The sequence below is a fragment of the Phaenicophaeus curvirostris genome, chromosome 1 (genome assembly GCF_032191515.1).
Source record: "Phaenicophaeus curvirostris isolate KB17595 chromosome 1, BPBGC_Pcur_1.0, whole genome shotgun sequence".
In the NCBI taxonomy this organism is placed as follows: Eukaryota; Metazoa; Chordata; class Aves; order Cuculiformes; family Cuculidae; genus Phaenicophaeus; species Phaenicophaeus curvirostris.
In genome coordinates, this window is record NC_091392.1 from 146,385,086 (window position 1) to 146,403,045 (window position 17,960).

Sequence of the window (17,960 nt, forward strand, 5' to 3'; positions counted from 1 at the left end):
AAGAGAACATTATAATGTTACTCTCATTTTAAAACAAAAGGGATTTCAGTGTTTTTCACCACAATGTGAAATTGTAAGGAGGAAGAAGGAAATTTATATATAAAATGCTTTAAAATCACCAAAAGATCAGTAAGATAAAGGAAACAATTATGAATCGGAAACATTTAAGTGGTTCTCAATCACACATTAGTTGTTTTAAAAGTCACAACCTTTTCAGTATGATTAAGATTCAATATGGTCTCTTCAAATAAAGCTGGAGTTATGCATATATAATCCCCCTATTTTTAAGTGCTATCAGCTACAACAGAGCTCCAGATCACAACTTTTATAGCTAATATTTTAAGTATTCCCATGTGCATGGTTAGGTTACCATGCAAGAAGGGATTCAGCATCTTTTTATTGGAATTGCATGATAATGTGCCGTCACAAGAATCACTATTCAAGCAAGGAGCAATTTAAGCGCAAAAGAAACATGCTTGTTCAGAAGGAATCAGAAATAACTGCAGCAAACAATATGTCGGTCTAGGTTTGCTCCCACAGCATAAAATTTGAATTCTATTCTTCACACTATGCCAAGCTAAGTATGAGCTCGAGGGGCAGGCAGATAAAAGGGCTAATTTTCCTATTCCTTGTTTACTCCCTAGGTACTACATAACTTCAGGTTCTCAAAATTCATAGGTCACTATACACACCGAAAAGTGCAAAGCAGGTGAGCCGGCAAGAAAAGAACCAAAAATTACATAATTTTCTTAACCCTATCTACCCTCCTCAAGTCTGCTCTTCAGATTCATATCTACTATAGAGAATCTCCTTTTACTATTCCCATCCTGGTCTCTGTATTTCCAATAATATTATCAATAAGTGGATGCATTCCCTCAACTAAATCTGTACTATTAGAGTTTATTATATATAATGTGTGGGTGTGCATGAGCACACACACGCACACTTGGGAGAGGGTTTGTTTTGCTGGCAGGAAGGCATTCTCAGCAGAATTTCTTGTATAAGCAAAATTTGGATGGTATTTTGGATTTAGTGATCCCTCTCTGCTTGCACCATTTAATATTTTGCCTTTACCAAACTGGGCTCTAACAACTACTAATCATGGCATCTGCACTGTTCTTTTTTCAACTCCTACATTACAGAAAGCTTTTTCAGTCAAGTTAAATGAAAACTTTTGTCAGTTTACATGTTTTTCCCAGTACAATTTCATTTTCAGTTGTTCTCATAGGTCCCATCTTACCCTAATTCAGGAAAGATTGCTTGCTTTCACAAGGATATTGGATTTTTATGTTCAAATGCTCTACCATAGCAACAAATACAGAAATAAACATTACTGCTATAACACATTCCAGTTGCATTTCAACCATTTGTTCAGCAGTTGTTTTGCTGTGTTCACTAATAACGTCTACCTTATTGCTTCTCTTTAATCATCACAGAAGCTTAATGAATGTGGTAAGCCAGTAAAATCAAAGAAATCTCTGATGGACATAAATGTATTAGAATTTTAGGCTGTAATAACTTCAATGTGCCCAAAGAGTAAAGTGAATTTTAAGCTTGCATTTTAAGGAAGTAAAGCCTTAATGGAAATGAAAACAATTTTTAGTGAGCCTTGTAAAAACTCTCTCTCAACTGTCATTTATTAAATAATGAGCTGGAATATTTGAGAGTACAGTTCTTCCTTAATCATCTTCTTTTAATTGATAGAATAAGAGTTCATAAGCAGGTTATGAACCATTGAGGAGTACTACAAGCAAACAAGAAATGACATTCCTAATACACGGCAGGAAAAAGTATGTACATTTTCATACATAAAGTACTACAATAACATAGCTATATTTTCTTTTCATCTTTTTGGTATATAAAGCAAGCTGGCAATTTCCCTCCATTTAATGCCATCATCCCAGGTCAAGTCAAACTCAAAGCTACTCCCCCCTCATGTGCATGCACAGTCCTATAAACACATAAATGTAGCTGCTCTCCTGGTCATGTTTTATTTTTTTCCAATTTCTTAACAACTTTCAGCAATGTAGTTTTAAAACATAACAGAACTGACTCCATTGTCCTGCAGATATTCAACACAGCAATTCATTATGAGGATGGTGTTTAAAACAATTTTTCTTGTAATGTTTCTGGACCTACAGAACGTGAAAAAGCATCACTACACCACTGAACATACTGGCTGACTTATAACGTGTTCTTCAGCTCCTTGTGGCAAATATCTTGACCTAGAAGTACCAATGTGGTGATCTACCCTAAATGGTCATATTTAAAACCATAAGACAGATCTGCTCTTTATGTTGTGATTCAGGAAAAAGTTCCCCACTTTAAAAACAAGGCAGTATCTGCATAACTCAAATCTTGAAAATGAGTTGCTTAAAGTGTAATAATGATCTACTGAACCTTTGTAACTGATGACAAGGTACGTGGTGGAAAGATACACAACTGTGTCTCAAAGTCAGCTAGATTTTTACAGGATTGGCACGTGACACAATCCCCCCATCCAATCTACATAACTCATTGATGGACAAAAGGGAAAGAAATTTCAGTTAATTCTGGAAACAGCTGACAATAGAAAGAGGTATCTTAAGCTGCAAATCTTGGTAAAGTATCGCCTATTTGAGATTTGTTGCATCTCTTCCTCTTGTTTACCAAGAAGGGATGTATTTACAACCCTGTTTCAGATTTAATGGGTTGTAATATTATCCAAGTGAGCCAAGCAGTTCAGAAAAGTCACTTCCATAAAGGACGTTACTCAACTGACAGGACAATCCTTACATCAAAACTGCTCACTCACACTGCAATGTAGGAATCTCTTCTGTCCTATCCTCCCTCTTCTTTTCCCCATATAGAATTTGCCCTTATTGGCAGAGGAATAGTAATTCTTGTTCAATTAATCCGAGATTTTCAAACACAGGGAACAAGTAAAATAAATTAACTTTATATATAACGTGCCTTATTTGTGCTAGTGCTACAGATGAGCCCAAATACAGGATAAACTTAGGTGGACCCCAGAAATCCAGTCAACATCAAAGCATCTAAAAAGTAACTGGATGCATGAAATAGTAATACCATATCATTCCTACTCCCATTGCTATGTATTGGGAAGGATGTGGCCTGCAGAATAACTCACATGCTAGATGAGGTATCAAAATATTTAAAAGTGTCTATCAAGTTTTCTAAATGGCACTGCAGAATCATCTTTGGTCAAGGCTGCCAAAATATGTGCTCTCCTATTCCTCCTTCTACAAAATCAAAAGCTTTTTTAGAATTACATCAGTATGGAAAATTCCATGTTTGCGGATAATTATACAAACTCCATAAATATTTAAACTTGCTTTTCCAAGGAGAAAGATCTTTGCAGGAACCAGGGCAATTTAATTGTTTTCCTACCTGGCACCTACAAACCTTAATTTATCTTTTCCAACTATATGTAATATTCTTGCAGATTAGATTGCCATCCCCCATTCTATGTTTTTATTCCTGGCATAGTGGGGCATCTATACCAACTAAGATTTGTTTTCCAGAAGATTTGTTTGTTGAGCTGCTCAACTGGACAACCAAATACTTTTTTGATTTGTTGGTTTGTTTTTGTTTTTTTTTTTAATTCTTTGTGTTCAAACCACAATTTGCAACATTACTATAATGAATGTATTGGTGTCTGTGAGCATCAAACATCTCACCTGGTTTACTGAGGTTTCATGCAGTATCCCTTGTACTGTTCCCTTTGATGCATTATTTATCAACTTTAAAAGAAAATCTGTTTCTGCTTAAAGTATACAAAACATTTGCTCCTTTACAAATGCTTACCCAGCTGAAGAAGCACTGAGGTTTTGCATTATGAATCCACCACACTCAAACATATTCTCCCTCACATTCGTATATTCGTGTCATGTAAAGTCACGCACACCAATTCCTTACATATTTGATACACAATGCACCCAGTTGAATCAGGTCAGTCTATGTCGGCCATTCTTTAATGCAAGACTGCTTCTGTCTTACTGTCTACAACTACCTGAAAGGAGGTTGTAGTGAGGTGGGTGTTGGTCATTTCTCCAAGTACCTAGTGACAGAATGAGAGGAAATGGCCTCAAGTTGCATCAGGGGAGGTTCAAACTGGATATCAGGAAAAATGTCTTCACCAAAAGGGTTTTCGGGCAAAGAGGCTGCCCAGGGTGCTGGTTGAGTCAACACCGTTGGAGGTATTTAAGAGACAGGTAGATGAGGTGCTCAGAGATAAGGTTTAGTAGAGGACAGGTACAGTTGGACTCAATGATCTTAAAGGTCTATTCTAATCAAACAATTCTATGATTCTAGTTACAATAATATTCTATGTAACTTTTGTGGTTTGGTTGTCTTATATTGAAGTTTTTCTACAAATGTTATGTCTGCCTATTAAGAAACAACAAATCGTAAAGCTATGCTCTCACTAACTTCTTCCTTGGCCTTCTTCTTAAAGGAGGTCAACTTTCCCTGACAGACCTGCAGTAATTAAGCAAATACCCCTAGAAAAAAGGTTGCATGCGCAGGAACTTTTCAGGATAATTTTTCTCATAAATTCTCAGAGGACACAACAATCTGCACAGACAGGATAATGGGAATTTCAAACCCACATCATTATCAGTGAGTCTCACATTCTGTTCTCCAGCAGAATAGTTTTTCAGAGGGCTGAAACGTGAGATAGAAACAAATAGAAGGAAGACTCAGAGGACAACGAACTCAACCTAAAAGGGATATCAAAATCTATGAACCTTAAAGCATTTCTCTAATCTCTCAACTTCATCCCAAACTGTTTATCTCCCACAGGAAAAAAGAAATATTTTAGAACAAAAACCACATTGAGAAGTTGCTCCTGAAAAGATACTTATGAGTAAATGTCACAATGGGCTATTATCAGTATTTCAAAACCCATACTCAATTATTTTCAAGTGCATGAAGTAACTCAAAATTAAAACCAGAATCATAATTATTTAACTAGCTGTATTAAAAGTTACCAGCAAAAGTTCGACTGATTGACGTTCAAATTTAATCTCTCATTACTCATCTGTGCTGTAATGCATGAATCATTTGTGCACTTGGGGCTTGTTTTCAAACATTTTAAAACCAAATGATTAACTACAGAGGTACATAGATATGCAATAACAGTAAGTGTGATAGTTTTTGCAATACTGATGCAGTAAACTACCACATGTATCAAAATGTTTTATTAATTTAAAAGATTACCGTTAACATAAGGAAGATGAATGCAGTTATTCCTAGAATGAGGATTTCTTTATTCCCTTTGCTTTCTGCATGCAACTTGCGATAATATGGTCCTATGAGATAAGTCTTTATAACAAGACACATAAGAAAAACAGCAGCCAGAGAAAAGAGAATTTGGCCAATCAGTATCAGTATTCTCAGTATTTCCTTGAAAATGCTGGAAGAGAAGAACAAAAAAACACATTTCTTTCAAGTGCTTTCATGCCTCTCAAGCAGTTATTCTTAAGTGAAAAGATCTGATTCTGCAGATGTTCAAAACTAAGCAGCTACAATGAGATACTTAGATACATTAGTAAACCAGTTGAATACTAAATCTGCCCAGCAATCTCTTTTACAGCCTAGAAGTTACTTCCATGTTGATTCAAAAAGATTTTTCTTGATTGATCTTCAAGGTAAGCCATCAGGCTCAATAATACTATTGCTTAGTCTTTGACAAAAACATGTCTTGAGGGAATAAGGTGACTGAAGAAATTAAATTATTTTTTTACAATAACAAACTTTTCACTACAAATTTTAAGGATGAGACTATGGCAGCTGGAGCAGAAAGAATATCCTCACACAACATGACAAGTACAAATAGTGACGGGAACTCACAGGACGGAGTGCATGTTTTTTATGGAACTGACATTAACTGCAGCAGTTTCACATTCATACTGGTGCTTTACATACTAATTGGAAGGGGGTGAGGGACAGATATATACAGTATTTTTTATTTTTTTTTACCTGGTAGATGTGCTCACTCCTGCTTGAATTAGCGTAGGCATGACAGCTATAAACAAACCAAGCTGCACATCCTGCATCACCAACATGCCAAGTAGTACGCTGCTGTAGTCAATATCCCCTGTACACCAGCAAAGCAGTCATGGAAACATTCATCAGCATGTATGAATGCCTGCAGTGCTCAGAAATCTGGAAATGTCTTAATCAAATGGAAGCTAAGCATAGTTCTCAATGCGATGAAGTAATTAAAAGCATTCTTAGTTTTGTTTTCCCCACTAAGTAAATAAAATAAATTAAGAAAATATAAAGACATATCAAAAAATAAATAAATATTCAAGCAAAGCTTCCATTATGCAATAAAAATATAGACTTTGCCTAGCAGTTAAGCACTAGTTATGCATTTACTGAAACTCCTTTACTAAAGCATAGCCTCTAGAATAATACAGACACGTAAGAGCCAGCATGTGTAAAATATAACTTTGAATTTAGGCACTAGAATATGAAAATTTTAGGGTGTGCGGAGAACTTAAACCTCCCTCATATGTACTGCATTGAAGTGGAAGAAAGCAGGATGGCAACATTTTTGAAAGAAAACATTTAGAAGTCTCTGAGAAGCAAGCAACATGGCACTTGAAGGTACTTATTTGAAGAGCTGTTAGCTATTAAAAGAGTAGCTGGGCTGTTCTTAGTTTACTGAAGAAGGATGAATTATTTAAGTTAGCCTTTCTGACCTGATGACAGGCTGGTAGTAAGGGTCTCCCCCTGGTAACCTCTTCAAAAACACAAGGATTCCTCAAGTCATCTCTTAACATGAGGAGTACAGGCTAGGCTACACGGTCTTTCTCCAAAAAGGACTGGCAATGTAAATAGCAGGTACACCTCATACAAGAATATACACAACACTGGCAACTGTTAAAGGAGTATAATCACTTGTAAAACAGACTTAACAATAGGGTTTGTTTTGCTTCTTTCACTGGTTTCTCTTGTAACACTACAAAGTCAACTTCTTTCAAATGTCATTGTAGGTACTACAGTAGTCCTTGTTTAAAATCATACTTACCTTCTTTATCGCCTCGAACACTACCTGCAAGAAATCTCGACACTAGGGGTGTGCTTGATAAAGATAAACACGTAGAAATGAAGACACTTTGTGTTGGTCTAATTTGGAGCAAGTGTCCCCACAGTAAACCAAAGGCAATCATCAGAACCGTCATGTAGCAGGGTCCTTGCAAAGATATTTTCCATACCTTGAGAAGAAAACAAGTACTTCTGAAAGTCTGATGACACTTTCCTCACTGATAAGATACAGTGATTTTCAGTAGACATAAGCAGGTAAGGATGCATGATTTGGAGTTGCAGTGCTGAGCCACAGAAGTACCAGGATGCCATCCTAAAACTCCGAAGTTATTACTCCTAGTAGATAGTTTATGCCAGAAAGCTCATTATCAAAAATTACGTAAATATCCCAGAGCTCACAGACAAATTAAGGGCCAAAGGTCCACTATAGTTTGAAATATATTAAAATCACCAAATGGAAGGCCAGTTATTTGATGCTATTCCAGAGCGGGGGAAAAAATGGGGGTGGCAAAGAACATTCTGAATACCAGCAGCCTGGTCCACAGTGGTGCGTGTACAACTCTGAAGCAGCAATTTACATACCACAGTTTAGGAACCCCTGAATTACCGAATTTTATCTTTGAGTTTAGATGGACTAGAAATAGCAGATTAAGCTGAACGCTTATGAAGTTTAACACATTTCAATTAAGCTTTTATACTCCCATGAACCCACAACAATCAGTTTAGGAACAAATCACACAACGCAACTCTTTACATGCATACATTCCTTACATATTTTGCAGCAGTATTTTCCACTATTAAAATTCTAGCTGGTTTATGAGATAAGTTTTGGGGTTTTTTAAATGAAATAAAAAGAAACCGGTATCTTTTTTGATGAATCCTAATGGCCACATCATGTGAGGGCCTTGAGCAGCCTGGTGTAGTGGGAGGTGGCAAGGGGGTTGGAACTGGATGATCTTTAAGGTCCCTTCCAACCCAAACCATTCTATGATTCCATGTAGTATTCCAGATTGTGCTAACATACTTGCAGAATCAGTTTATTAGCCAGTACAGCACGTATCACCAATTCAGTATGCAGTACTTTAACAATCTGATTTTTCTTTTTTTTATAATAGGACTGGCAAACATCACTGGACGCTCCATAACAGCAACTGTATGTTAAAATAAAGCAGAGATGGATTGCCATAAATTGCATGATATTTTTTCTAGTAATCTAACTGGTTTACTAAAATGAAGAGGAATAAGGTGTTGTATTTTTTTAGACACACCAAATGAATTCTGTTCTTTCAAACGAATGAAAGAGAAGAAGCAAGTGTCATATTTGTCTTTTCAGAAATGCATAAAGTTACACTAGTGTATTATAGGGAGAGTGTAAAAATCTAAACTATTACTGATATATACAACATTAGCAATTAAATCCTCCAACATCGAGGTATTATACAAACATACCTTTCTTAATCTTTCAGGTGAAAATTCCAGACCAACTAGAAAGAGCGTGAAGAATACGCCAAACTCTCCTAACGTCTCCACCTGTACAATAGACTAAAAAAAATATAAAACAAAAATCAGTGCATAGCAGTCCAATTATAACACAATTTATAAGTACACTTAAAAAACCCAAATTGTTTCTTGTTATGTTTCCACAAGCAGTTCACTTGCTGCTCACAGGACATCAGAAGTTCCCTCAGCATCTTTCATTTTTCCCACCACTTGGCTGCTACTAGATAATTTGGTTAGATAATGCTGGTCAGCCAAAGTGAACGTGTGCTTTCATCTAGGTGAGCTTGCTTGCTTGTTGAAAATAAATGGGTTACATTTTATGCCATCTATTAAACTCCCACGGCTTGAATTCCAGAATTTATTTCTAGCTAGTTACTTTATTGGTCTATTGGTATAATCATTCTGTAAAACTGCAGTTGCTGTTCTGCTCTCTGTCTTATAGACTCCATACATTCATCTCTCCAGCCAGTAAAATTATCAGTCTTTCCACTTCAGAGAGAAGGGTGCAACAGCAACAAAAGTGGCTGCCTTCCCTGTCACAACAGGAAAAATTAGGCTACATCTGGCTGGCAACTGGCCCCTAGCAGTGCTCGTCAGGGTTCAGTTCTAAGGCCAGTTCTGTCCAATGTATTTATCAACGAACTGGTTTTAGGAGTTGAATGCATCATTAGCAAGTTTCCTGATGATAGCAAACTGGGAGGTGCTGTTGAATCTCTTGAGGGACAAGAGGCCTTGCAGAGACATCTAGATAGATTGCAGCATTGGGCGATGATTAATGGGATGAAAATTAACAAGTTAAAATGCTGGATTCTGAACCTAGGACAGAGTAATACCAGGTGCAAGTATAAACTGGGAGGGGGTGGCTGGAGAGCAGCCCTGCAGAAAGGATTCTGGGGGTGCTGGTTGGCAGCAGGCTCAGTAGGAGTCAGCAGCGTGCCCTTGCAGCCAAGAGGGCAAACCACATCCCTGGGTGCATCAAACACAGTGTAACCAGCTGGTCAAAAGAGGCAATTATCCTGCTGAATTCAGCCATCCAGAGGAGGGCAACATAGCTGGTGAAAGGGCTGGAAGGAATGTCCTCTGAGGAGCAGCTAAGGACTTTGGGTTTGTCTACCCTAGAGAACAGGAGTCTGAGGGACAACCTCATTGCTCTCTGTAGCTTCCTGCAGAAGAGGAGGTGCTGAGCTCTTCTCCCTAGTATCCAGTGATAGGACACATGGAAATGGTCCCAAGCTGCACCAGGGGAGGTTCAGACTGGACATTAGGAAGCATTTCTGTACCAAGAGGGTGGTCAAACACGGGAACAAGCTTCCTGGAGAGATGGCCGATGCCTCAAAGCCCATCAGCGTATAAGAGGCATTTGGACAACGCTCTTAACACCATGCTTTGACTACTGGTCAGCCCTGAAGTGAACTAGATGATCACTGTAGGTCCCTTCCAACCGAAATAGTCCATACAATTCTAAACCCCTAACATTTCATTTCTATGTTTTTTGCAGTCCAGAGGAGAAGAGGACAGGGTCTATTATTAATCAGTGAGAAGTGGAGATGGAAACCATCTTCCCTGTCTGCCTCTCAGTCCCTCCAACATTCAACTTTTTTATGAAATGCAGAAGAGACAAAATGAGAATGCACACAAAAGAGACTCAGTCGATATGAACATTATCCAGATTAATAACATTTAATCACAGCTCCACAAGAAACTGGCAGCCTACTAAGAAACTGTCCTAGAGAAGCCTCTCTCACGTCTGTTCTGACCACATCACCTTCCTCAGTGCAAGTATCTGAAAATTCATTGCTGAATCTCTTTCAAAGGCCAAGCTTACAAACTTATTTCCCAGCCTAAGTGGTTAAGCTTTCCAGACCTTCTCAACCCAGAAGCTACATACAACACAAAGGTTATTACCAAATCTCAATTTTAGAATATGACATTTTGTAAGTGTAATATTTGTAGTCTTGTCTTCCAACACAAGATGGACAAAATCCTGCTATTTCTACAGATCCTCACTTAACTTTTGAGCCCAAAAGTCACTTTCAACAAAAGTCCACATAAGCACACATGTTGCAAAGACGGTAGGTTCCAAGCAGCTATGTGGATATCAACGCAATCGATACATGTAACCTAACTGGACTGTACTCTGCAACCTTAACTTGTATTCTGTTCTGCCTGCTGGCTAAACTATGTTTTAAAGCACACAAAACCACTAATCAAAACACGTGCAATGTCCAGCCAACCACAGCCCATGGTTTTGCATGAGCTAGAAATCAGGGTACACGGGATGGAGCTAAAAAGGTTCAAGAGACTTCAGGAATGTAGGCAGGGGACTGGAAGACAACTAGGGTGACTAGGATGGATGAAAGAGCCACAGAGATACACAATAACTCTCTAAGAAGGCATGCTACCTTATTCAGGGAACTACTTGTTTTAAACACTTCCTCCACTCCCAGCGTCGACTTTTTGCAAGTTTCTGAATATCCGATATCATTTAATTTGGCTCTCAAATGTGATGCTTTATGATTAAAAACAAAAATAAAAGAATAAAACAAACAAAAAACCTTACAGCACACAACCTTCAGGTTTCACTTTCAACAATCGCTTATGTCATGAGTATATAGAAGAAAAAAAAACAAAACTACTTTTAAATATTTCAACAAAATAAATGAGTCAAGAAGAAACTGGCACGCTTACCTTGATACTATTTAGTCCTGATGGTCCTAAGAGTACTCCACAAATTATATATCCAAACATGGTTGGCAATCCTATTGTTGTGCACAGCCAGCCACATGGTAAAGACAACATTCCTATAGTCACAATGTCCTAAATACACAAGATAGACAAATGTATTAATATAGGTGACACACAAGTTTGTGATGAAATTAAAGACTACTATCTTTCAAAAGCTAAATTACCACTGTAAAATTAAATGTAGGCTACTGCCTGTGAAAAGAACACACAACTTCAGAAAACTAAGCTAAACGCTTTGTTGCGGGAATAAATGCTGCAGTTTTGTACATGAAGCAGATGACGTATTGACTTTAAGAAGCTTTGGGGACTTCTGATCAATATAATAATATTTTAAATACATTATAGGAAGTAGGCAGCGTCCTGGGGAATTGTGGGGTGGGGGATGACACTTTGCATTAAAACAATGTGGTGAAACATATCCACATATCCGTTTTGGTTTGGTTTGCTTTTGTTTTTGTTTTGTTTTTTTTTGTTTAATTAAAAAATATCCCAATGCAGTAATCTACACGAAGCACAAATACAGTAAAACCCACGCTTGTGTATTTCCCAGCATTCCTTTTTTCCATCACAAGATGTGACCTGATAAATTCTCTCAGTGGCAACATGGAAATGGTTTATTGGGCACAGCAGTACCTTGCTTTAACAGTCTGCAGTCCAAGAGAAGGGATGCTGTCCCAAAGGTGCAACAAGTTACATCAAATGAAAACAGAGAGGATTCACGCAGCATCACGATCAATCTTGTGAAACTATAGTTGGCCAGATCACAAGTAGACAGGGTAGCTTTAGAGGGACAAATGCTGAAACTATATTCAATCCAGTCAAGCAGCACTGGCATCCAAACTCATGAGACTAAATCTTACCAAAATGAACAACAAGAATGTCTCCAAAATTATTACCTTTATGAAATGATGATCAGCACGAGGAATGGTTGAATCTCTGGGTTTGGTAAGGATATACTGATTGTTCTGGGAATCAATAAGCATGCTAAGACCTAAGTCATCCTCTACTTCTCTTTTTGAAGCATTTCTTTTGGAGTTGGCTTCATCTTCTTCCACCCTTAAAACTGCTTCAAAGTTAACACCTCTTACCTGTAAGAAAGCAAATAACAACAACAAAAGGGACCAGCAAAGCACATAGTAAAAACTGGAAGACTATTAACTGTGCTTGAAATTGCTCCAGAATTTGTTGACACCAACTAAAACTTCTTGGAGAAGTCCGTCAGTCTCTTTATCAAAACTTCACGTCCATAACTTAAAAGGCCTTCCATTTTAAAAATGAGGGGTTCTCCAGACCTCTTTAGCCAAGTTATCCAACCAAAAAAACAGAGATAGGGTTTCAAAGCTGTAAAATTCTACTTCAGTATATTCAACTGTATCTAAGCTGAATTTGTATTATTAAAAAAAAAAAAAAAGCTGTATCACATTTAGAACATAAAAGGTTGGATTGAAACGTATGATTCTATGATTTCATTACCTTGAACAAAAACAATTAGCGATTACAAGGTGATATTCAGTTCACAAAATCTGAAATAATGACTGCATTCTAAGTCAAGAAATCACTGTATTGTAAATATAAGAGGATAAAACCTGTTTCTACCTAGCTCCATCTTCAGTGTCTGTAATTACAAAGTGGAGGACCCTAGGGTGATTTCATTATTCACTGTTTTCTAAATAATGTAGATTTTACCACTATTCAGCAACAGTTAAGGTTGTTACTTCCTTTACACTCCAGTAAAGAGTAGGCTTTTGTTATTCCAATGACTATAAAACATTCAACAATTGTCATATTTTGCCCAAGCAACTCCCCAATTTAATGAAGAAATGTGTTCACATAAGTCATCTATAAGAAACCTCCTACTTTGCTTTGCTGATTTCCCAGCACATTTCCCCAAACCATGGAGATAAATTTTGTTTTCACTATTTAATATTTAACCTGCAATTAAATAAAAAACTTTACTGTAGGAATGACCTCTTCCCCTGTTTTTGTGCATCATGTAATATGATGAGCCACTAAGGAACCAGAAGCGACTAAGAACCAGACGGGGCAGGGGGGGAAAGAAATTTGAAACAAATTATGATGTTTGCAGAATCATGTAGAACCATAAATAGCTCCTTCAAGCATCAGCATTTTGAGCTGTTGGAGTGAGAAGCTGATAACCATTTTCTTTTTATGTATCATGAAAGTTCACCCTTTTTTCTCCCCAAACCTGTCTTTTTGTATGCATTCTGTATTTCCTTCCCTAAGCTCCCTACTTACCAGCCCATTTTGCATTACACAATTAGGTGACCATTGCCAAGTCCAAGAGACCAAGCCACATTTTCATGTTTTCAGCTGACGGGAGAAAGCAGAAACAGCTGCATGCCACGTACATGCAAACTACTCTCACAGTATTGGAGCAAAGAAAATAGGCTTCCCTACAGTCAGCAAACACAAAGAACGGTTTCTAATCAGAATACACAATAAGTGCACAATCCTACTGGTTTTCTGGTATTTTTCCTCCTGACCCCCTCTCCCACACCCTCGTTGCTATTCCAAGGCTACCAAAACAGAGCGTAGAGCATACTGTTAAAGAAGTTGGCTCTGCAATTTCAATCATACTTTACACCGACTTTCACACTGGAATTATTTCACTGTTCAGTGTAGTGTCCCCATCTTGCAGATGACTATTACTGTGCCTCAAAACCAGAACACTAAATAAACCAACATCTCTTCTAGTGTCTTCTTGGGAATTTAACGTTATGACATCAGCAATAGTGTTCACTAAGCAACATTGTCTTACAGAATACATAAGCAGTGAAACATCTACCTTGAACATCTAACTCCAAATTCATACAGAGTTTATTATATGTTCCTTTGTAACTGGTAGCTTGTGTCCCTGGAATCTAACCAAACTTCTCTGCATCAGAATTAAAAATGTGTGAAAGACCATATAAAAGCACTGCAACTGGATAAACACATTCCTCATTTAGTGGAGTTCACAATCTAGGTCTGAAACAGTATTAAGAAAAAAGGAAGATGTTTTTAAAAATAAAGACGATTATGAAAACCAATCTTTTTTGTGTGTAATATATATAAAAACCACACATTGTGTGGATAGTATGAATATTTTTACAAAAGATCAGGGAACTGACAGAAGACTTACTATGCTAGAAGAGCACGAGTAGCTATTACAGGTTCAGATGAACTTTTAAATATTAATAGATTTGAGGGCATAATGAGAGAAAGCAGTTATTTTCAGGATTTTATTTCCTAAAACAGCAGTTGCTGAAAGTGGGTTGTATGTAACAGAACAAATACTTGTCTTGCATTAAGTGGATTAGCTAAGATTCTCTTTTTTACTATTATTATTTTTACCTACTACACTTCTCTATTTGATTATATTTTAATAGAAGCTTTTGTGTCTTTATTGTTGGACTCGGTGATCTTAAAGTTCTTTTCCAACCCAAACGATTCTGTGATTTATCAGATTACTGATGATTCTACTACAGTGTCTTTGTTCTAGTGCCCCGGGGTCTAAGCTTAAGAGAAAACATGCTAGGTATTTCTTGCAAAGGTGGACATGCCAATAGTCCTCCAAAGCCAGAGCATCGACATTTTCCGAACTAACAGGTGCAGCAGAAGAAACCTCGTTCCTGGTCTCATTAAAGCGTCCCGTTATACCCCAGTGGAACGGAAGAGGGCACCCCAGCTAACTCATCCCTTCCTGCTCTCGGTCCAGCTAGGTGGGATTCTCACTAGGTGCAATTGCTGTCATCTGGCTAAACAAAATAAACAAAATAAACAAAATAAACAAAATAAACAAAATAAACAAAATAAACAAAATAAACAAAATAAACAAAATAAACAAAATACACTCCACTTTTGCTGCCTATCAGTAAAGTACAATTACAAAGAATGGCCTGGCTCTCTCCTACAGAACAACTTGTTTTCTTCCTTAGCAGAATTCATGAGCTACATTCGCCTCAGAAGTCGATCAGCAAATCAACAAAAACCTTTTGAAAGCAAAACCCAAAGAAAATTGCAACCCATGTTTATGCAAACAGGACTGATTTAAAGACTCAACCTCTGAGGATGTGGCACAGTGGGACACTAGAATAAACTGATGTACCTCAACTGATGTACTCCTTACCTGAGGGATACTATCCATCATGCGACACAGAAAGAACACAAAAAGCCCAAGGTACAAAGTCAGAAGTGGAAGAAAGCCACAACACAAACACATTTCAAGTTCTCACCTTGAACAACATATCTGTTACCAGACTGTGAAACCTATCTGCATGGATTATTGTTCTCCTATAAGTTTCTTAACAAACCAAATGAGAAAAAGAAGTTGAGACCACGCTTAACATGGTAACTCCGTATCCTGCAAAGTCCAAACATCACATTCCCCACCACCACCACTGAGATGTCATAACTCTCTCGGGCTGTATCAGTGAGATTGAATACACTTGCTGCTGTTTAAGTGGCAGCTGCAGAAAGTACTTTCAAATCAAAACCACAGAAATCACTACCAAAAAGGAGTGATTATTCCTGTTTGCTCACTCCTAACAAGCAATCGTTATACCACTAAATTCTTTCTTCTGTTGAAAGGGAAACAGAAACAAATGTAGAGCCAAAAGCATTTGTTTTGTTTTGAAATAGCTGCTAAATTCTAACTATGTAACAAAAAGAGAGACAGCTCTACAGAGCAGATATCAACAAAAAATAAATGCACACCAATAAAAAGACTGGGTCCAAAACATGACTTACAGATTTGTTGTCATCAAAGGCATGCTCTTCTATTTCTTCTTCCAATCTATCAGCTGCCTTCCTAACATCTTCTAGAATTTCATCAAGCATTGACAGGCTTTTGTTTTGATGCTGCATGTTCTTAAGGGCTTCAACCTGATGTTTTTCTGCTGCTAGGAGTTCGACGTATTCCATTTCTTCCTGTTGAATTTTACAACAGATAGTTAAAAGTGCTGGCCAGGCTTTTGAGCAGGGAAACATTTGACGTAAATGTATGCTTCTTGTGACACAAAACATCTTAGAGGTGGAATTGCATAAGCAATATAGACTTTACAATGGTATTTGAAGAGTGGTTTCTCCTGTGCCAATTTTTATCTAGAAAAAGTGAGCAAGAAAAACAACAAATAAACAAAATACCCATCAATTGCCTTTCCTCATCCATTAAACAGCAGAGCGGCCCCAAGGTTACGATCCAGAAAATAAAAGAATGGAATAACTTTGAGGAACTCTAGGAAACATTTCAGAGCCAAGTAAAGTTTAGAGCTGAGTGCTTTAGCAGGGAAGCATAATAACATTGAAAGCATGGCTTTACTAGCTACAATAAGCGAACAAACTGGAAGGAAAACACAATGAATCTTAATTTTATAAGCCATTTTATAAACATGGGAAAAGCTCCATTTATCGTTTTCAAAAGCTACAAGAACTGTGGAAACAGCTACAAAAAAATAAAAGCAGGTGGGAGAGAGCACAGATGAGCAGTCAAGCACTCCAGCTGAGGTTCCTGTTTATGTATCCCAAGGAGCATTTTTTCCTATTAGGAGTAAAACATTTGACTTTGTTAATCTTTTCAGCTTAAGCCTCTTACGAACTTGCACTAATGACTTCTGAAACGCATTTCTAGGCTTCAGAAGAAAGAAAAGGAAAAATGCTGGTGTGGTTTGATATGATCTAAAATCAGTAGCTTCCTAGATAAATGTTAAAATGTTTTGTTTCTCTTTGGATGATTCAGGTTCAAAAAGAGAACTAAAAACCTAAGTTTATTTACTGATTGAGACCAGACTTAACACTGCATCTTCTACATCATTGCCAAGACAACAACCAAAGACAATACTTTGTGTACTAAGAGACTGTAATTTGAGGGGTTTTGGAAAAAAATATGAGATGCTTCACTTTACGTGCTTGCATTCTTTTAAAGATGCACTGGTTGAGAGAGAGAACAATTATAAATGAGGAAACATATGCAATGGCAGGCTACTTCCTTGCAGTTGGATTCAGGATGCTGACAATATTTAGATGAGACTCAATCAGTTCTTTAAGAAAGACAACATTATTACCAAGGGGGGAAATAGACCAGGCAAAAAAAATACAAGCAATCTCCAGGTCAGACTGAATTCCTAGAAAACACAAGTTTCTGTCTCCATTTTAGATGCTTTGCCATATCCAGTTAGAAATCAGACACAACACAGGTCTCCCTTAGTGTGTGTTTTATCCTAATCCATGCTTATTTTAGACAGCCTGGGCATCTAAGATGGTCCTGCACTCCTAATGTTTAAACTGGAGTGTCCCCTCCTCCACATTTGCTGATAGACTTTTTTCCCCTTGAAACCTGCAAGAACGTGTACATAATTTAATCAATTCCTTGATGACAAGACAATGTCCAATACAGCCTGTAACTGTGGCTTAACCCTTTTAAAATCCTGGCAGTCAGGTGAACAGTTTCTGTCACGATGAAATCATAGAATTGCTGGCTCTTGCCTGTTGGTGTTTAGAATTACCATAGTTACACCAGTATGGTGAAAATTACCCAGTCCCCAAAATAACTGGAGTCGGGAAAAATGCAGCTATTAATGTGTTTGGCCCAATGTCAACTGCTTAGTTCTTATGCAACACAAGCAAGAGGCACAGTAACTCCCATAATGCCTCAAACATTT

General features: G+C 37.5%; 1 protein-coding gene across 7 annotated transcripts in view; it reads right to left on the reverse strand.

The window, feature by feature from the left end:
• TMCO3 (transmembrane and coiled-coil domains 3) overlaps positions 1-17,960 on the reverse strand; it is a 225,146-nt gene that overhangs the window by 203,432 nt on the left and 3,754 nt on the right. For all 7 annotated transcript variants that reach the window (XR_011339200.1, XR_011339201.1, XR_011339213.1 and 4 more), the window contains exons 2-8: positions 16,051-16,230; positions 12,198-12,389; positions 11,245-11,373; positions 8,506-8,598; positions 7,040-7,226; positions 5,983-6,100; positions 5,221-5,416 (exon numbers count right to left, since the gene is read on the reverse strand). Coding sequence is in view for 3 of the 7 variants with exons in the window: in XM_069877957.1 (XP_069734058.1) it covers positions 5,221-5,416; positions 5,983-6,100; positions 7,040-7,226; positions 8,506-8,598; positions 11,245-11,373; positions 12,198-12,389; positions 16,051-16,230 (1,095 nt within the window). In the remaining 4 variants the exon portion in view is untranslated. The remainder of the gene's footprint in view (positions 1-5,220; positions 5,417-5,982; positions 6,101-7,039; positions 7,227-8,505; positions 8,599-11,244; positions 11,374-12,197; positions 12,390-16,050; positions 16,231-17,960) is intronic.